This window comes from Acipenser ruthenus, chromosome 19, assembly GCF_902713425.1.
Source record: "Acipenser ruthenus chromosome 19, fAciRut3.2 maternal haplotype, whole genome shotgun sequence".
In the NCBI taxonomy this organism is placed as follows: domain Eukaryota; kingdom Metazoa; phylum Chordata; class Actinopteri; order Acipenseriformes; family Acipenseridae; genus Acipenser; species Acipenser ruthenus.
This window is the reverse complement of record NC_081207.1, coordinates 18,841,201-18,863,226: the sequence shown is the minus strand read 5'-3', so window position 1 is coordinate 18,863,226 and position 22,026 is coordinate 18,841,201. Positions and strand designations below refer to the sequence as shown.

The window sequence follows — 22,026 nt, the reverse complement described above, 5'->3', positions numbered from 1 at the left end:
AAATCAACCATTATCACCCTTAAGGCTTCAGTACATGTTATCTTGCATAAATCACACGCCATTATTCTTCTTTTTTTGTATTTAATAGTAGTTTCTGATTACAATATACATTTTTGTGATTGATAATTTAATACTATTTTTCATTAGCACTGTTGCTAGTCGTAAGACACCGCGCCTGCATTGTTTCGTGCTTGGCTGCGTTCAATCACAACAGCTAATGCCGCTTTTGGTAATCCAGTGGTCTGTGTTCGGTGCTTCTTATCATTAGCTTTGCTCGAGATCTATTATAACAAGAAGACAAGAGCCCCCCTCCCCCCACACACACAGCACGTTAACTTCAAATATGGGTTTGGATGTGTTTTCAGGTCACCTGTTCTACAAGTTCGGTATCACAGAGTCGGACTGGTATCGGATCAAGCAAAGCATTGACTCAAAGTGTAGGACGGCCTGGCGCAGGAAACAGCGCGGGCAGAGCCTGGCAGTTAAGAGCTTCTCCAGACGCACTCCTGCCGCCTCCTCCTCTTCTTACTCCAGCACAGGTAGGAACGGCTACATGACATGGAGCCAGCAGGGGCAATGACCAGGGATGCTAGTATTCTGCAAGTCCATAATTTAAAAACAAATAAAATAAATGCATGAAAATCTGTCATTCCATCACGGCTTGTCCTTTTGCCCCGACCAAGAGGAAGACCGGCAACAGTTAAATTGGACGTGCCAGTTCATGTAAACCTAAAGATTAATTCACTGGGGTTGATGATTATATTGATTTTGTTACCGAAAACTTAAAAAACTGAATTTTGACTAAAATTGTCTAACAGGATAGAAAATCTGTGTTTTTGTCTATTTTCCCACACCACACAAATTCCCAGCATTCCTGGCCATAAAAAAACCAACATAAAAAAAAACCAAAACCAGCACATGCAATAGAAAACACTATGTGAAACCTGTAACAAGTTTTCTGTTTCATGAGGGCAATAAAACAACGCCAAATATTCAGTGTGCAGGACAAGCAGTAAATGATGATTTAAAAACACGCATATATTTAATAAACAGATACATATAAATATATAGTCATTCTAGCTAGGAGAGCTTTTAAATACCTTGGTTTCTACCCCTTTTTAAAATGCTTTAAAGAAACTATCAGAGTCTGTAGCACACGACGTGTCACTACTAGGGATCTACTTCAGAGGGACAATCGTTATTTTGAATGTTCTTAGTTTTATCGATGCTGTGACTTCACTTGGTAGGTTGTTCAATACATTTATATAACTCTGTGTAAAAAAATGATTCCTACCTTCTGTTCTAAACATAATTTTACTCAACTTCCAATTAAGCACCCTTTGTTTGTTTGGTATTTGTGGTTTAATCTAGTGTTTAATTACATTAGGCCCCAACACAGCTTTGATTTGCCGCAGTCTGTATAATGTAAATAAATGGGAGGTGAATCCCGGCCTGGCTAATGAGCCTGGAATCCTTTGAGAGGGTGTCGTAATCAGAGGGGAGAGGAGACCTGGGAGGGGGCTCCATCGTTGTGGGGGCTTGTGATTGATCTCCTGGAAATTGAAATGCACACAGGTTTCCTACTGCCAAACCGTATCTCCTACTGCCAAACCATATAGTTAGAGACTGATTAGAAGAGGGTATTTATATAAGAGCAAGTAGCTTCAAATGACATTTTCATAATTCTTTTACCATCATAAATACCTTTTCATGAAGTTTACATTAATTCTGAGTGGTTATTATTGACATTTTTGATTATTCACTTTTTGATGTGGCCTGTGTTCACAAGCCAAATTGTCTTTAAAGTAGCAAGAGCTGGCATCATCTAGACACTACAGCTGGCAATACATAGTCACTGTGTACTGAGTCGCACTGGCGCTTACTGTTTTGCAGACCCTTTTTATCTGAGGTAGCCTAGATTACATGTCGCATAAACTTCAAATATAGCTACATTAACTGTAGTTGCATAGTTACCATTCACTGGTATTTACTGTATGCACTAAGCATCTCGGTTGTGAAGCTATAACTATACATATTAACAACAAAGTTATTTTCTTGATCATATATTGTAGTTGCAGTTATGTGTATTAAAAATAAGTGGATGTGCCATGCAGCTACAGTGACGTTTATGTAGCTGCTTATTGCAGAGTATCCTGTGTGTCTCGGGTGAAAGGAAAACTCAAGAGTTATTTAAAAAAGTGAACAAAAACACAATATTTGAGGAACTGCAACAAGAACCACTCAGAATGATTGCAAACATCATTAAATGGTATGATGACCCAACACCCCACTTGTCACCGGCTTGGACACAGTTCTACTGCTGTAGTGATGCAAATTACCCATGGCCAAACATTGATGTAGTTCTATGGCAGAGGGCTGGGGGCCCACAGGGAGCACTGCATTTGACACTTGCACTCTTGTGGTTTATGGAGGAAAATGGGCAAAGTTCACCTCCTTATGTTTCAGCATCCCCTACTGGTCAAGTGCCTGACAAGGCCAGGTGGAGGTTATCCAGGCTGGGTCTTTGTTGCCACCAGGGTTCAGTAGCTTGACAAAATCTGTTTTTGGTCGGTTAAAAAGAGCCTAGTAGCTTAAGAGTGAAAAAGTGAGGTCGTCCACTGATCTTCAGTCCTCTTGATTTAAAATAAATAAATAAAAATAAAGACCTGTAACAATCTCACATTTGCGGCTGCTTTAAGAACCAAAAAGCCCATCTGATTCAAATAAATACTCTTTATTTCATACAGCTTAAACGGTAACAGATAACTTTTCAAACCTTTTTATTTGCATTATTCAAACACAAGAACCTATTAGATTTATTCTTCAGTCAGTCAGTTAAGTCTAACAGGATCAAAACTGTCAGTCAGCACTCAGATTGCAGAGAAGTAAAGCTTAAGAGGCATGCGTCTGGTCTTACTTCAAATATCTCTCTTAAGTTGTCCCAATATTTGATTTGAATGAGATTGGACAGGGAGACTGGATAGAGGCCGGCTTTGCACATCCACGTGCTGGGCCTACCTGATCAGACTGTGGATCTTGTAATCAAGAGGAGACGCTGGATGGATTAAATCAGATCAGGACTGAAGCATTGCCTTCCAGTCTCTATGACAATTTCAAGTGTTTTGCCAGTGTTGTGTGTTCCCACATAGATTGTAGCAAAGCACCACGATGCAGGCTTTTTAACCATATAGGTTCATTATTGGTCTTTCTGATTATCCCCCGACAATAGATGCATCATGTACCTACTGTTGCACATTTCACAAGCAGTCTGTAAATGTCTTACAAGAGTGATGCATTAAACATGGAATCAAAATAATTCTGAATCAACTCTTTTGTTACATATGTTACAAATTACAGCAACCAGAAGATTGCTACTATTAGCGTATCACATGATCAAAAATAGTCATTGTAGAAGTCAGTGGCAAATAACTGTTGTTGATCTGATTTACACTTTAAGGTGTAATAAAACAGATATTGACTGGAGCGTTTACATTGTAGCACACACTGTGTCTTGGGTTGACTTCAAATAAACCACTGTGTGTCCCTTTTTTAACCGCCAACCCTTTGGTCAATATTTGTGTAATTGACACAGCTTCTCGAAGGATTGTGATGAATTTGATAAGGTGTTTATTTTTTTTATTTTTTGGGGGATTCAATCCAGACTATAGTGACCTGCTGAAGATTTAATTTTAATTCTTCTTATCCATAAGAAAAAAGCCCACTTCGACTGATTTTGAAAGCTTGCTGCCACCATCGAAACTTTTGGTTTCCAAGCCTGCTGACAGACTGCTGTTAAGGAACAGATGCTTCTTTTAGACATGAAGGCAGGGGCTGCTGCTTAGGTACAGTGAGTGGAGACACGAGCGGGAGACTCGTTTATACAAGCTTTTTTATTTTCAAGTTGACATTTACCACTTGATTTATAAATGGCTACAGCTAGCAAAAAGGATTTACTTGTGTTTTTATGCGGAAACAATTAAAAGTGGGTATAGTGATAAAAACAGGTGTTAGTGTTTATTAAACATGTCAGAAAGTATGACAATACAATATATGGCAATAAAATATACCAACATAAAGACACTGGCTGATCTAGCATACATTATAAATGGCTATGGCAGGCAACTGGAACTAAAGAGCAGCTCCTGAACTCATAGTGAGAGCACTTTACAAAAAAAAAACCATAATTTGCAATAAGTAGTTAGTTAAGAATGTATCATCTCCATACACCAGTGTTTCTTCAATAGGCTTAACTGTACTATGCAGGGCAAGGATAGCTCTGCACAGCACCCTTCCAGCACCCAGTTGGGGAAGCAGTTAACAGAGCAATGGCAGGTATTTAAATTTGGTGGTTCAGGAATGCAGTTCATGTAAAGTAATAGCAAGGGAAGAAGGACCTTTCTCTAAGGAAACCAGGGTCCATTGTGTTTTTGTTTGTTAACAAAGCCAGCCAATAAGATGAGATTTGATAAGGTTCCCAACTTGGAGGAATTAAAAAATAAATAAATAAATAAATAAAAGACCTCTTTGGCATCCTTTGCCCGTATTCTTGTTCCAGGGTAATGAGGGAACAAAGGTTAAAAGCCGAAATTACAAATTCCTCAGGGTTAGTTTAGTATCAGTACATTTTGGCATCAATACTTAACATTGAATGCCTTTCGTAATGTCCATTTTCAGTGATCACATAATTGTTTTTTCCCCTGCCGAACTCATTATTTGAGCAGCTTTTACTTCCCTTTCAAGTACAAAATGTAACCATTACCTCATGGGTATTAATCCTTTGATACCGTCTAACCTGAATAGATATTCCAAAGCTGCATGTAGTGCCAGTGACACAGCCGCACCCCGCCCCCAAGGGCATAAAGAGACAGTTGACACTAAAAAGCCATCATTTTTCCTTTCACTGACCTGAGAGAGAGAGATCTACGAACAGATAAGTGACACATAGTGTTATATCTGATTGTATTATTATTGTTCGCTTGTGTTTATCACTTATTGTGAATTGTTGTTTTTATGTGTTTTAGTAAAGATTACTTCACATATTGTGCACTCAGCCGTGGTTGTTCGTTAGTTCTTCAGCGGCACTGTGCTCCGCCCCCCGGGATCGAACACCTTAAGCCAGCTACTGGTTCTTGCTTGTAAGCTGCTAGCTTCGGTTGAAGCGTAAAATAACATTTTTGTTTTTTATTATAAAAAATATTTTAAAAAATGATAATTGATTGATTACTGTTTTGTGTGAGAAGCTTGTGCACTATAGAAGATAGTGCAGGTGTTAAGCATTCAATACGTTGATATTAGTAATATAGGCTATATTGATAGCAATTACAGTTCAAGGTTGTTTGCATTGCACACCACTGCAGTTACATTATGCCAGGGTTTCATTTGTTCGACATATGCAAGAAAGGTCTCCCCACTGAGGACAGGCATGGCAGATGCGCTGCCTGTCTAGGTCCGGAGCATGCTAAGGAGGCACTTGCCGACCGTAGCTATTGCAAGTTTTGTGCGTCCTTTTCTACTCGTACATTAGAGAAACGAGTGTTGCGCAGCTCTGTAGAGCGCTCGCTGTCCATTCCACCTGGACAAGGCTCCCCTCCCTCTTCAGCTCAAAAGGGAGCTGTATACTCTCATGAGTGCACTATGCCTTGGGAAAGTAGGAGAACACGTAGGAGACCGGCTTCACGGTCCTCCTCGTCTTCTCCTTCCCCTTCTCCTCCTCCGGCTCCCTAAGAGGAGAAAAAATAGCCATAGGTCTAATGAATCAGACAGCTCTCAGCAGCTGGATAAGCTCTGGGAGGCGGTCTCCCAACAGGGAAACATGTTAGCTGAGCTGTTTCACGAACGCACTGTTACACCTGCTCCCTCTGTGCCATTACAGTCACAAGGAGTAGTACACGCAGAATGGCAGCAAGAGGATCTGATGTCTATCACTGCATTCCTCTCTGAGGAAGGTGACTCGGATAGTGCAACACGAGCAGCACTGGTGTCACTATCAGCAGAGCTTTTGCCACTGATTAAGAGGGCCACTGAGATTTTGAATGTTCCATGGCCTGTAGATGACAAGCGGAAACACTCAATTTTTGAGGATGGTCCCGCTCGCACTCAAGTGTCTCCTCCGGTACACCCGGATTTCTTCTTTGAGGTGCATTCATCCTGGGGTCACCCAGCTACAGTGCCTGCTGCTTCACGTTCCTTGGGAGCGCTGTAAAACCTGCATGAGGCAGATAAACTTGGCTTGGCTGATTTTCCACCAGTAGATGCCGCTATCGCATCATTGGTACAAGCCCCTAAGCTAGCGTTTTTAAACAAGGACGCTACCTGCCCAAATAAACAGTGCCGGGTTTCGGAGATCATGCTTAAAAAGGCTTATTCAGCAGGTGCCTTTGCTGCGTGGCTGGGAAATTTATAACAGCATCTTGGTGGCTTGCAAGAGCTGTTTATTAAAGTCTCTTTCACAGAGTCACAGACCCACACCACAGCAGCTCGAAGAACTGCTGCAGATGAATAAAAACCTGCTCCGTATATCTAAATTCAGTGGGCAGGCAGTGGGTAGGAACCTGGCTGCGCTAGTAGCTGCAAGACGTCAGCACTGGCTGTCTCAGGCACACATAGCGAAAGGCACCATTGCTGGATGCTCCCATTACTCCAGGACACACTAATGCACCTCGAACACCTGGGTGCTCAATACTGTACAGACGGGCTATTCTCTGCAATTCAGACATGGTCCCCTGCCATATCGGGGCGTGACAACAATGTTAGTCATGGATCCAAGAGACGCATTGGTGTTGTCTTAGGAGGTGACAGCCCTGCTGCTGAAACGGGCTATTTGCACAGTTCATCCTCTTCACTTAGAAGAAGGTTTTTACTCCAAGTACTTCCTGGTGCCCAAACGGGATGGTGGCCTCAGACCAATCTTCGATCTCAGACAGATCAATCCATAGCTGAGTCGACGGAGGTTAAAAATGTTAACCATGCAGCAGCTGTTGCAGTCAATAAGGCCAGGCGATTTGGTTCACTACGGTGGATTTAAGAGATGCCTATTTCCACATCTGTATAAGAGCAGGGCACAGGAAGTATCTCAGGTTTGCTTTCCAGGGGATAGTGTACAAGTTTCAGGTATTGCCGTTCGGCCTCTCTTTAGCCCCTGTGCCTTTTCAAAGTGCATAGAAGCTATTCTGGCCCCATTGACACTCGGGGGCATCAGAGTGCTCAATTATCTGCATGACTGGCTCATTTGTGCTCAATCTCCAGCGCAGGCAAGGGCTCACACGAAACTCATCACAGACCACCTGCTTCGGTTAGGTCTGTCAGTGAACTATGCAAAGCGCCAACTTGCACTTTCACAGACAGCCTTCTATTTAGGAGTGCGTCTGGATTCCAAGACCATGTCGTCCACTCTGTCAGAGGAGAAAGTGCAGAGAATAGCCGCTTGTCTGAAGCTTTTTCAGCTCAACAGAAAGCTCACAGTAGTGATTGTTTCAGAGGCTCCTGGGCTTGATGGCAGCAGCTTCCCAGATCCTTTGGGTCTTCTACACATGCACCCTCTCCAAGGCTGGTTCAACAGCAGAGTTTTTCAGCCTGCATTGAACTGTGGCCGTCTGCTGTCTCTATCCTGGTGAACACAGCCCGCTCACCTACGCTTAGGCGTGCGCTGGGCAGCATTACCAGGAGGGAGGTTATAACCACACATGCATCCAGCCTCAGCCGGGGCGCCATGTGGAATGGTAGGGGAGCGCAAGGAGTATGGAGACCCCTGTGGCAGGGTCTCCATATAAATATTCTGGAACTGCAGGCAGTGTTTCTAGCCTTGCAGAATTTTTTACAGGCGGTTCAGGGTAGACGGACGGACAACACTACTGTGGTGGCATACATGAACCACCAGGGCGGCCTCAGGTCCCCCAGTCTCCACTGGGTTGACTGCAGGCTGTTGCTTAGGGCGCACCGTTACCTCCTCACACTGCGGGCAGTACATCTTCCCAGTGTGATGAATTGGGCAGCGGACCTCCTTTGGGGACAGTCCCCAGTGCCTCGGAATGAAGGCTTCACCCAGTGGTGAACTTCATTTGGCAACGGTTCGGGAGAGCACAGGTGGACCTGTTTGCCTCCCAAGAATCGACTCATTGTCCCCTCTGGTTCTCAGGAGCAGGGGATCCGCTGGCAATAGATGCCTTGGCGCACCAGTGGCCGAGGCAGCTGCTATATGCTTTTCCTCCACTAGCCATGCTCCCGCTGTGCTTAGAAAAGATCAGGCAGGACCGGGCCAGGAGACAGCTCTGATACAGCTCCTGAAAAGTCAGCCGTGGAGTCAAAACGCCACAACCTGCTCAGTCAAGTGTGGGGGACGTTGTGGCATTCCGACCCATCGAGCCTGCAGCCCTGGTTCTGGCCCCAGAATGGTGCCATTTGAGCCATCTGGGGCTGTCTAATAGTCACTGACACTCTACAGAATGCCAGAGCGCAATTCACGCCTTCCTAGTATGGGTACAAGTGGGGCGTTTTTTAAATGTGTCTGCCCAAGGGGTTAGTCCCTACAACCTGTCCCATAGCAGTTATACTGCAATATTTACAGGACCTATTTGATGAGGGGAAATCCCCCTCTACTTTTAAGGTCTATTTGGCAGCCATTTCGGCTTGTCATATTAAGATTGATTCAGTCTCCCCAGGAGCTCATTTCCTGGCTGGGCAATTTTTAAAGGGTGCTCGGCGGCTTCGGCCGCCTATGAAGGACATTGTCTCTCGCTAGAGGCTTAACGTGGAGCTGAAATATGTATCAATGAAAGCGTCTTTCTTACTTGCTATTACATCTGTGAAGCGAGTGAGTGAGATGCAAGCCTTTTCGGTTGCAAAAGCCTGCTTAATTTTTGCAAAAGCCTGCTTAATTTTTGCAGAAGCCAGGGTGAAAGTCACACTTCGCACTAATCCTGCTTTTTTGCAAAAACCATCAGCATTCCACATGAACCAGATGGTAGAGTTTGAGGCTTTTCATTCGCCTCTTTTCCAGTCTGATAGAGAGCGGCAACTTTATACACTTTGCCCGGTGCGGGCACTAGTGTATTATGTGGAGAACAGCAAAAGTTGGAGTTAGTCTGAGCAATTGTTTATCTGTTATGGGGCTGTCCAATGGGAAAGCTCTGTCTAAAAAGAGACTATCAAGATGGATCACAGATACGGTTCAGACTGCATATGAACGAGCCAACTTGCCCCCCTCCAGAGAAGCTCACTGCCCATTCGACCAGGGGCATGGCAACTTCGTGGGCTTTATTCCAAGGCACAACTGTCAGAGACATTTGCGATGCAGCGATGTGGGCTACACCCCACACTTTTATGTGTTTCTACCGGCTGAATGTCGTAGATCCACAAACCCTGGGTTTGGAACCAAGAATGTTAAGGATGGCCTTGAGTTCGACCTCAATGTTTTTAGCCTTGTTACTTGTACTGGGTTCCTCATGGTAATGCGCAAGGTGGCCTTTGCTGTGCCTTGTAGCTTTCAGTTGGTCTGCAAAATCCTTGCATCAGCTTTGGTATGTCTACCCATGAGGTAATGGTTACATTTCGTACTTGAAAGGGAACATTAGGTTATTATCATAACCCTGGTTCCCTGAAATAGAAATATAACCATTAACCTTCAAGGTCGCTGCGTCTTATTGCAGCAGTCTTGAGGGAATAATGATGACATTTTGAGTGTCAACAGTCTCTTTTATGCCCTTGGGGGCGGAGCGCGACTGTGTCACTGGCAGTACATGCAGCTTTGGGATATCTAGTCAGTTTAGACAGTATCAAAGGATTAATACCCATGAGGTAATGGTTACATTTCTATTTCAGGGAACCAGGGTTATGATAATAACCTAATGTTCAGTGGTGCCTGAATGAATTCTTTTATTTTGCCAATGCCTTGTGTCTGCCTGTCAGTTCAACACAACAGTACATCCAACTCTATCTAGTTATTTTGGTAACTTTTCGTATCTGTACGTACGTACATACATACATACGTACATACATACATACGTACATACATACATACGTACGTACTCACTCACAATCTAGGGGAGTTGTATGTATGTTGTTGTTAATTTCCCAAGTAATTGTTGTTAATTTCTCAAGTAATTCAACTTCAAACACATTTGACATCATAGAAAGCCCTCCAAGAATTGTATTACTCTGTTGTTTGGCTATAGTTTTAAAATGAACAGGGTTAATTATATGCTGGAGAAAATGCTTTGAAAATATAATGTGATGATACGCTAAGCTGTGAGATAGGCTGGTCATGAAAAGATAGTACAGTTCATCATACCGCAATGGAAGGTTCCTCTTATTGTGCTTACCCTGTCTGAAGTACACATCTTGACATAATGTAACGCAATCGCACACAAGCAGTCATCAAGTGGACTTCATTGGGTGGGTGGAATTTTGAGGCCTGCCATTGTTTGTTTGACCAAGTATAGAAATAATCCCTGATGCCTGGTAAGCACCCTGTTCCTGAGCCAACATCAATATGGTTAAGATGGTTATCTTAACAGACTTTTCCCTTCTCTGTTTTCTCTGGATCTAGATCCTACCAATTAGTGAACTTAACCAAAACATGCTTTAATCATTATTTATGAACCAGCATTCTTACCTTGGAGTTCAGTTATGAGATTAAAGATTAGTCTCTTGTTTTTATATGAAAATAAAAACAAGCACAAGATACTGTAAGCACTTGTCGTTATTCAGGGACACAGGGACAAAAAAAAGCACCTGCCATAACACTGTCAATAGTGTATAGGACTACCACGGGCAGCCATGACGGTCTGCAAGGTGTTTATTTTTTTAAAGGGATACAGAATCATTTCTCAATGATGACTGCCTCTTTTCAGGAAGTTGGTAATGGAAATCTGTTGTGTAGTCTTTTCCCCAGAATGGCCTGCAGTGTCAGTAACTATTGAGACAGTTCTTTGTCAAACACCAGTAATTTTGGATTCAGAAGCTGACTGGATCTTGGATTCAGAAGCTGACTGACTAACAATATAGAGACACAATATTTAAACACTACATGTCAGGTATGCCTTTTACATTAATACAATGACATTGATTGCTTTTTCCAGTCTTTTTGATTTTTTTGCAGACATCACAGGTTCTCACCAAGCTATTTTAAACCTGAGTGGGAAAAGATGTGTTATAAATATCAGTTGCTCTGCATCGTTACAGAATGGATTCTAGGGTCCCACTGCACTTATAAGATGGCTATTCATTTATATTTATAATGATCGATTATCTATTCAGGAATACCAAGATATTTATTGAGCAAGCCGGTCTGAGCAGGGTTACAACAAATAGTCCATCCGGGTCACTCTGTTATTTAATCTCACCCTAATACGTTTTGAAAGGTTGTACATAATGATCAGTTAAAACTTCAATGTTTCTGTAAATGCCTTCAGCTTGCCTCAGTTCCTTACAGTGTAACCTCAGTATGTGTGATTGAGTGTGATTTGAAGTTCTGGACGATTTGATGCTAACAGAGGCCCTTGGTTTTTACAGATGGACTTCAGAGCACTGACGTGTCTCCCACGGACGGCCAGCAGACCGTGCACTACACCCTGTCCAATACACAGCAAGTCCAGATCCACCGCATTGGCGAGGACGGGCAGGTGCAGGTGGTAAGTGCAGGTTCAGCTTTATTACCTGCATCTTGAGAACTCCAATAGTGAAACGTGGGTATGACAGAATCTGGGGATACATGGGTATGTGTCAGTGTTTTTTTTTACATGCTTGTAGGCCTACTTTTCATGATACTGATGGCTCTCACTTTATACTTCAAACTGGCAGGGGATGTAGGTAACTGACATTTCTACTTTTATTAGAGCTCTCCAGTCTTTTTGGCTAAAAGAGCCATAACAAAAGCAAGAGGGATCTTAAATCTGTATTTTGAGAAAACTCATTGCTGAATGTATTTATTATAAGCCCTCACCCATTTGCATTGCAAACGAGACTGACTCCTTTGAGTCTGCTTGTAGGCCAAATAATGCCTCGGACATTGTTGCGGGACATTTTTACCCTACGAAGTGTACCCTTGCGGACATTTCAAAATGAGAAAACCACCATCCATTGAGATCGTCCATGATTGCTTTAAGGAGACAGACTTCAGTCATCAATCCCCAGTCCACTGGTATGAGCATCTATGGGATGAACTAGGTGGAATGGTAAGCACTTCATGGCATTCCACTCTGGGTATTGTTATCGCAAGGACGCAAGCCTTTTTAGAAACAAATGGCAACCCCTTTGATGCAGTGCGCTGATTATACCATCCATTTCCTTGTGGTCTGCTTTTGCTCCCTGCTAAGTTTCATTGCTCTACAGCACATCATATCCCTTGGCATTATCTGTGAAAGCTAATACCAGCAGTAAAACACCAGTTGTGCACTTTAATGTCATTTTTATTGTGAATATCTGCAATGTTACTGTAAACTGTGCTGGTGGGTTACATTAGAACCATTTGCAGCAAATGGAAAAGGGTCTGAAATGAGCTGCACTAGACACAACACATCTGTGCCTTGTGCTGATTGTTTAACAGCAGATGGTCCTGCATTACCACTGCGAACTTGGCCCGAGAGGAAAGCAATGCAAAGTGTTCTGTTTGCACTCAGGGTGCCCTCTGACACTGCTGATGCGATCCTTATTGTCAGTTTGATGCGTACGGTATGTTTTCTCTTCCTTTAAATAGATTGTTTCCTTCCAGAGGAAATGAAACTGTTTGAAATACAGAGCTTTGTTCCTTTGAAATTCACAATCGTTGCTGCAGAATGTTTTTTTTTTTTTTAAATAGAAAGGGGACCTTGATGGATTTCCAGATTGGAAATCTTTAATATGACTTCTCTTTCATTCAGGCTGATAAAAAAGACAGGCACCTCAGACTTGAGGCTTGATAGACTTTTTTTTTCAGAGGGATCAGATGCCCCTTTTCATAGTCTGAATGCATTTATTTTTTTCTATTTTAAATATTGGTGAATTTAGTGAAGTGAACAGTGAGTGACAATGGCTCTGGCTTCATTCACTGCTGGCAGGCACACACACAGTCATTCTGTCCTGGGCTGAATTGTGTGTTGGTTTTATAGCCACTGGGGGATACGTAGAGACTAATTTCTTGCAAACTGGATTTGAGACCCTTTAGAGGTACATTAAAGAATGTTTTTTGGGGATACCTTTTATTTGGGTCAACTGAATATGGAATAATCAAGTAGAGTAGCAGTGCTTCTTACCAAGGGAATATTTACACACGGCAAGCCAAACACACTGTATAATTGTTACTAAGGTTACCAGGTGATGCTGCTTGATTATTTTATTCATGCAACACTTTGTATATTAAAATGTACGATTCCTTCTATCTGTGCAGTTTTAGAAAGGGCAGATAATGTGAGCTCAGTGGGGGCTGGTCCAGCACAGTACTGAGGCGGTGGGTAGGGAGCTTTAGAGACAACACTGAGATGTGCTTTGTTTGAACTGAACCAGGTCACAAATTGCATCCGGGGGCTGTAGTGTAACTGCATGGCTATAATTACACGTCTAGCAGTATAACTGCATGGGTGCGGGCATATTTCCATTCTTTGGGTTGGGTATGTGCTGTTGCTGTGTGATAAATGAAATCTATGCTCCGATTGGCTGAGACGACAATGAGAGTTGTGTAAATATGCATATAAAACACAGTCGCTTTCAAGACCACAAAGGACTCTTCTTCAGTTGGGAAGTGGAAACTGAAGGAAAGGAATGTTCCTCTTACAGTTCAGCCTCATACATTTTTTTTTAAATGTCCACCTCAAGACCTTGCCAGTGTATTCTATATACGTATTCAGCTGATTTAATTTAAAAGGTATCACCAGAACAACCTTTGTTATATTTCTCCCATATGAACATATTCTACAAGGCTTCAGAGGTGAAAAGCTTGAGATGCTAATGGACTATTGGGTTAAACACTTCCAAATTGTGTCTCGAAGTGGACTGTATTCAACCACTATCTACTTCTCAGGCTGGGGGGTTTAGGCTATTAAGTGAAATAAACGTTGAGGGACAATGTAGAGTCTGAATTGAACACAGCCCTGGTGAAGCCAATCCTAAATCAATGAAAGAAACATTTCCCACATTCTCCAGTTGTCACAGCACAGGAGATATTTGATCACAGTGGGACAGAACAATGAAGACTTTCCAGTTTAGATGCCACTGTAAAAAATTGCTTCCAGACTTTCATTAAATGTAGTGAGCTTATAAAATTTAAACAGTTGCCTAAATGCAAGGTGGCAGCTGAAAAACATTATATTGTAAGACTTTTTGATGTTCTGTGCGTCTAGTTGCACTGCCAGTAAATAGGCAGGGAAGAACAGCATACCATACTGTTTCATAGCTATTAAAGTTGTGAACTTACATTTTCGGATTTAAAGTGTCATAAATTATCTTTATTTTAACGTGGTTATGATTGGCGACCCCCCCTTTTAAAAGTGTTGATCATTTTGCAGTTTATCGTATACTATGCAGAGACAATACATTTACGCGGCTTTGCATGAATTAAAGTGTTGTTGTTTTTTTTAACTTTAGAACTATTCCATCAGGATAGGATGTACAGGAATTTTGACAAATGGTTGATTTCTCTTGCAGGATTTAAAATCTAATACTTTTTCAAATTGACCATGCCTGCCTGCTCTTTACCATGCTTTCATTATGCTTCCCTACTCCTTGCTTTTAACAGTTCTCCCAGAGTCACACTCCAAACCTTGATAGACTGTACAGGAGAGTCAGTTAGTGCAATATGAACTGAATTTATAGAGCAGAGCCAGTACCCTGGCTTGTGGATCAATCTCTTACCATACTCTGCTGTTCATGTCTGTTTAAAGGGGTTTCAGGAATTGTGACCGAAGTTTAGGATGGTAAGTGCAGTAGTTTTTCTGATCTTCTGATGCTCTTTGTCTCATTTTGTCCATGCAGATTCCCCAGGGGCACCTACACATTGCCCAGGTACCACAGGGGGAGCAGGTCCAGATCACACAGGACAGTGAGGTGAGCATGCACACGCACACACATACTCTATGTGTGTGTGTGTGTGTATATATAATATAATATAATGAGTAATTGATTAACTGAAAACTCACTATTTTAATAATTAGCTTCAACACGTCGCCTTCCGCCTTCTTCAGATAGCATGGTAGAAATAGCCGGGTAGACTGATATTGTTGTTTAAGTTTAAAAGTTGCATGGTGTCTTGCAGGTGAATGTTATAAGAACATTTGAACAAGTAAGATCTGGCCACGAAGACGGAAAGTGAACATTACATATCACACAAACATCATCCACTTAAAATGATATGTCATCAAAGCCCTTATCGGCAAGTTTACAAAAACAAGAACAGCTTTCTGTTACAAAATAATCAATGGTGTGTGCTTGAAATCATGCAAAGATGCCAAGGTTTATAAGCTCTGTTAATGCGAGTTAACCAGTCGTTAAGATAAGATGGATCCCAGTATGGCTTTGTACACAGACACACACCAGTGCTTCAGTCTAGGAGAGGACAGTGGGGTCCAGCCAGCCTGTTTACACAGATCACAGTGAAGGGTAGAATATCTTGAATTCGTTATCTGAAAGCACATTGTTAAAGAGGATGCATTATTGGGAAACCTGTGGATTATGTCCTTGTAAAGTGGAATGATTTAAATCTAAAATTTAAACCAAATGTAACTTGCATGTTTTGAAGTTCAGGCGATCACCGAAGTCTGGGAGTTTTTAAACAATGGGGAGCTTTAGAATGTTGAAAAAAGTCCCATTAATGTGAATAAAGATGGACAAAAAAGGACAAAAAGCTTAATAGTTGAAAAAAGTATAAAATATATCAAAAAGTTGTATACAAGCACACTATTCCAGACCGGTCTACATGTTTTAAAGTTTGAACGGCGTTTCTAGATTAAATGGTGTAAGAGGAGTAACGTGCCAAAGAATAATAATAAGAAGTATGTCGAAGATTTAAAGTGGGGCCCCACTAATAATATATTTTATTTTTATATAGCGCCTTTCATAGTGGACCACCATCACAAAGCACTTTACAGAGGTAGGCTGTGAACTGCATGATTTCAAGCACACACCATTGATTATTTTGTAACAGAAAGCTGTTCTGCAGTCACTTACATTAGGACACTGATTTAACATCTCATCCGCAAATTGCAAAAATACCCATGGAATTCCTTATTACCAGTCAAGTACATTGTTTCTTTGGACAAATGAAAAGCCAGTTTTTATTTTTCATCACACAGACTCTCTGGGTGAAAAATGTATGTAAAGAACAATATAAAAACATTAAAGAATATGAATCTTTCAGCAACAGTTCACAACGGCCTCATTAAAATAGTTGTTCTAGTATCCCGCTATTAAGTGATCGGTTTATAAATGAAAGCTTTAATATTTAAAGGGAATAAAATGAAATATTTCACCTATTTGGCTTTGGGCGGTGCTGCTGATTACGTTTTCTTTTCAATTGTTCTAGTTTGAAAAGCATTCAGAGTTCTCGCTTATGAAATTTGGTCAGCGTTTCGAAACCGCTTTCTTATCTGAAGGAAGAAAAGGCAGCTGGTGGGACAAATGAATGCCTTGTAATCGCTGATGTTAAACTCATTAGTTTATGTTACATCTCAAGCGGATTTGAAATATTATTAGGATACGTTTTTGTTTTGCGTTCCTCTAAATAGGTAACAAATGGTTGTCCAGTTTTATTTGGCAATGTGTCATAAGTCAAGGTCCTCAGGGTAAAATGAAGATAATGGGGGTCTTTTTATTGTTGATGTGAATACATGGGCCCCTGTTCTCAATGAAGTTTTTCCTTTTAACAAAATATTCCTTCTTTTATTATTATTATTTATTTCTTAGCAGACCCCCTTATCCAGGGCAACTTACAATTGTTACAAGATATCACATTATTTTTACATACAATTACATTATTTTTTACACATTATTTTTACATACAATTACATTATTTTTTACACATTATTTTTACATACAATTACCCATTTATACAGTTGGATTTTTACTGGAGCAATCTAGGTAAAGTACCTTGCTCAAGGGTACAGCAGCAGTGTCCCCCATCTGGGATTGAACCCACAACCCACGAGTCAAGAGTCCAGAGCCCTAACCACTACTCCACACTGCTGACCATTTTATCTTATTCCACATCATAGGGTCTATCACGTGTCATTTTGTGACCCCTAACTGCAATGCATGTGCTTAGAATTAGTACCATTAACATGTACAATCTATGTTTAGAAATATATGTAGTCTAGTCTGACTTGAAGCTTATTTATTCTGTAAATATTTAATTCAAAACTAAGCACACCTTTTGCACCTCATTTAAAGTCCGCTTTGCAAGTTTTTCCAGTTTGACTCCAGGGCAATTGGCACTAAAGTTAAACAAAAGGATAAATATAATTAGAAAAAAAAACATTTTTTTTTTAAATTTGTCTGGGAAGTATCGGTGGGATTTTACAGCTCATATTAAACGTTAACCCCTTCTGCAGGTAGGACTGGAAGGACAATTTATGTCAAACCACACATCATCCTCCACTTGAGCAAAGCTGCCAGGAAAGTTGGTCCAGCTAATTGCGCAGAAACTGTGGTGTCTTTCTGAGAAACATGCTTTTTGAAGTCCAGCTTCCAAAATACACAGAGGGGTATATCCACACATGCTGGGGCTTATCTAGCGTATGTAGAGTGCAGAATTTGGAACAAGAAAACATTAAGCCCATACAACATGGTTAATTGAGTATGAGTATTAACATAACAAGCAATGAAGTGCTAAAGAAATGAGCTGAGGTCTTAAACACACTGAATTATAGCTGCTCATAATCCATTTGTTTCAGCAGTACACTCATGGTCATTTTTTTTTCTTTTTGCGTTATTGTATTTCCCATGGCTTGTTCTGCGCCAGTACACAAATTCACATAAACAACATCTGTACAGCTTGTTTGTAGTGCATACAGACCATCAGTCTACAAATATCTACACAAAAACCAAATTGGAGGCAAAAATGCTTCAAGAGCCAAAAAAAAAGGTAATTGTTGTGTATCCCTTTGTGTTGGCTACCTCAGGATTGAACACTATGGGGACTATGGGGGGAAAATATGACTGAGACCTATCTGATGCTTTTTTAAAGGGAGAAATGGCTTCTTTGGAGAGACTGTTTGTTAATCCTGCTGATGTTTTCTCCCCTGGAAGGTTTATTGACCCACATGGTTATTTAAAAGGATGCCTTATAATGAGGTAGCACTGTATTATTATGGCTTGAAAGTAAGAGCCAGCGCCACCTGTTTAACTGCTGTGGGCTCTTCTTTAAAAACACTGGCTAATCTAGCTTGGGTTACAGGTGTCTAAGGCAGAATAGAAGAGCAGCGCCTAACTCAAAGCACGCAACACAGGAAATATTAAATAGTAAAACAGATTTTTTTGAGTAATTGCAATAAAAGCCGCTCAGTTTGGTTGCAAAAAAGGTGAAGGGACAGTAAGAAAACGATAACTTTGAAATTGTAATTTGAAGCTTCAGTTTTACTCTGGAAAAGGTCATTTTAATCTAAATATACTTTAGTGTGAGGATGGTACTGTATGCTCACCAGAAGGTATTACAATTATTTTAAGTGTATTGGGATGGAAATCAGTGGAACTCAAATTTTACTTTCTATTCCAGCCTTCTTATATGGACTCGCAGTCCAACTAGGTTTGGGATGCCCTTATTTGTTTCTGCAGTTTAAACCAGAATTTCTTTAAAAAGAAAACAAGTCTTAACTAACGACGACGCTGCATACCGGTATGTTCTTCTTGTCATCTTTGAGTAAAGCAAGATGATAGAAGTAGAAGCTTTACAGTAATAAGGAGATCCGCCCTGTCTAAAAATCCGGGAACAGAATCCTGCCATCTCGTTTGCAGGAATCAAAGGGAGTGAAATAGCGTTTAATCACTTTCTCTACTGTCAATTCCAGGAGCTTCTAGTTCCTTCCTAAGGGAATGCTGTGCCTGGTTTTGGCTTGGGCTCATGAGGAGAGCATCAAGTCTGGGAATTTATTGCTTTAGTAGTTCAGCAGCTTTGATGTGCTGCACCGCGAGAGGGGCGTGGAATAATTCACTGATAAAGAGAATTGATCAGCAGGGAGGAAGGAATTAGAACAGGATTAACAGTAGCGCAAAGGCTTTTCAGTTAAGCTGTGCTCCTATGGAACTCTTATCAGCAGCAAAGTTATATCTGCGCTACCTGGGTGGGAAGTGATAAGGGTTCTCAGCGGTTTCAACCCTGCTTTCTGTAAACAGGGTTACTAAAAGTTCTAAAAGATTGATGGATGAATTGTTGCACAGCGCAAACTATGAATGGATTGCTCCACAGCTCAAATTATGTGACATATAACAGCTAGCTTACAAATATTTTCTTGATTTACCAAAACTCTTCATTGTATAATTAAAATTATAATCATAAAAGGTCAGACAAAATCTTATTCTGCTTTCTGACTGTAGTATTTCACGGCCCATCTAATGTCTTGGCAAAATAATAAAAAAACTGCGATATTATGTTAAGATATCCCATGAGGTGTGATGAATGTCATCCCTAGCATATTAAATTATTTTGCAAGACAAATCTTAGTTGTGTTGTGTGTTTTTTTGTTTCATTATAAATAACTCTTCTGGTTTTATTTTTTAGGGTAACCTGCAGATACACCAAGTGCATGTCGGACAAGATGGTCAGGTAAGACTTACTTTCCTTTCTGACTTTTCGCAGGGGAATGCTGTTTTGGGGAACCAGTTCCAGAACTCGGGTCACAAACACATAAATCCCATTTCACACATGTGAACCTAAAAAATAAACTTCCAAGCTTTATCTGGTCTTTTCTTGGACACAGCCATAGAGCAGGGCTGGGCAACTCCGGTCCTGGAGGGCCATTTCTGCACCAGGTTTAAAAATTAATTAACAGCTTTGGGGCCTGGAATGAGATTTGGTTCAATTAGCAACATAGTTGGGACAAATAGCTTGGCTTGGTTTGCACCAGCTTTGCATAAGTTGTAACTTAGGTTAAATTGTAAGTCTTTACCTACTTTGATTTTACATGTTAGCTTAGTGGAAGGTTTTTGGTTTTAACTTCATTTTTTAAGCTTGTGAAAATATAGAGGGTACATTGCTCAAAGCATCTCACTTTCCCAGCATGTCTGTCTACAGCATATTCTTTAAGATTCGTTGTCCTAAAGAGGGCAGCAGCGACACAGCAGGACCAATTACACACTATAGCCCTGTTCTATGGCTGTCAGAGAGAGAGACAGAGAGAGATTGATTATTAACACCACCAGTATGAGCTGCCTGTCCCACACAGGAACACTAGGAATCTCAGTGCTGCTCTGTCTGCAAGCTGCATGGCCCAGAACTCTAGGGCCTACTTCTCAAGCCCTTACCTCTCCCTCCAGCTGTGGTGAATAAGAGAAAGACACACACACACACACACACACAAGAGAGCCTGGAACGCCTAAACAACACTGATCTTGAAATTTAAAACCAGCTACCTTCCTTGCTTTTCCTTTTTAGTAAAACATTCTAAGGTTTCTCTTACCCGTTGTCAGATTCGCTTTGTTTTATGTTTTTAAAGCCATGTCGTGCATTTGCTTGTTTACGATTAGTAGCATCTTTTATTTGGATGGGCCAATTACAAAGTTGTGTTTTGTAACTGAGTGAAGCCTGCTTTGATGCCTTGGCTCAGTGCGCAATTACAATAGAGTATAGATACATATGCAAATTATATTTTTATTCACCCCTTTCAAAGACACTGTGGTCTATTCAATTGATCATTAGCTCAAACATTACCATGCAAAACTGATAGGTGTCTAGAACAGTACTCTACCAGCATGCAAACGTGATTTTTGCTTTTTCTTTCAGTTAAAAATCAGATCAAGTCCAATTTTGAAATTGAAAAAATAAAAAGAATCAGGCTTTATTGCCTACGAGGGAAAACTAGCCCTATGGTGATGCGGTTACGAGAGACCCCCTCATCCTCTGTGTTATCTTTTCTTGGACACATTTTCCTAACATCAAAGAGAAGGTTGATGCAGACCTTCCATGTGAGACTGATAAACTGTAGAGATCATGAGACGCTTGCAAATCCCCATCTGATTCACAGAACAGGACAGTTATTCTGGTTTGTATTATAAAACATTTTCAAGCATAACAAAGGCACCTAAAATTTAAAATAAGACCCATTGCACAGTTTGAGTCCTGTTTTAATTGGAGTTTAATTAGACTGCCCTGTGCTTTTTATTAATTACAGTGGTAAAGAGTAAATTACTCTTTTAAAAAAAAAAAAAGAAACGTATTTAAACTACAAAATCAGTATATTTATTTTCTACCTTTTTGCAAGCAATAAATATACTTATATGGTGACCCCCTTGAAGGTACTATATTGTGGCATTTTGTGTAAACTGTTGTAGTTTTAAATATGTTTGAATAGATGTGGGTTGGTAGAAACAAACCAGCATGCTCACTCATAAAGTAATTTAGCTACAGTTAGTTAAACCGTCTGCACTTCACAGTGTATTCCTCAGTTAGTTTCCACCTGCCATTGGGTCTGTGTTGAAAGAGGTTTGAAAGATCAGTCCGGTTTGTTTCCATTAGCAGCAGCATGAGATGAAACTGGTTTGAACTGGGACTCTGTCGGCTCCAGTTAGGATCCCTGATTGCAGGCAGAAATCAGTCTCTGTAACTCTCTCTGATTTAAAGACATTTACAAATTAGCATCCTATAGAGATTAGTAAAGGAATTTATAAATGGGAATTATGCAAAAACTTGATACAGGTCGTCTTTGACCTGGATGTACCGCCTATAACAGCTTCCTTCTATCAAACTAGGGATTTGTGTAAATGAGCACAGGGAATTATGCGCGAACCTGTTAAATGTTTAAGACCATGATAGTTACACAGCCATACCTTATAAAGCACTGCAGACCTTCCCTGTTGGACACTCTGTGGTTCTGTTAAAATTCCAAGACTGCAATGTATGGAGTGCTTACTGAC

At 40.9% G+C, this 22,026-nt stretch overlaps 1 protein-coding gene across 4 annotated transcripts in view; it reads left to right on the top strand.

Annotated features, from left to right (window-relative positions):
- Nucleotides 1-22,026, top strand: part of LOC117424599 (protein BANP-like) — a 162,021-nt gene that overhangs the window by 53,220 nt on the left and 86,775 nt on the right. For all 4 annotated transcript variants that reach the window (XM_058992560.1, XM_034041109.3, XM_034041108.3 and 1 more), the window contains 4 exons: nucleotides 366-539; nucleotides 11,509-11,627; nucleotides 14,941-15,012; nucleotides 19,676-19,720. In XM_058992560.1, coding sequence (XP_058848543.1) covers nucleotides 366-539; nucleotides 11,509-11,627; nucleotides 14,941-15,012; nucleotides 19,676-19,720 — 410 coding nt within the window. The remainder of the gene's footprint in view (nucleotides 1-365; nucleotides 540-11,508; nucleotides 11,628-14,940; nucleotides 15,013-19,675; nucleotides 19,721-22,026) is intronic.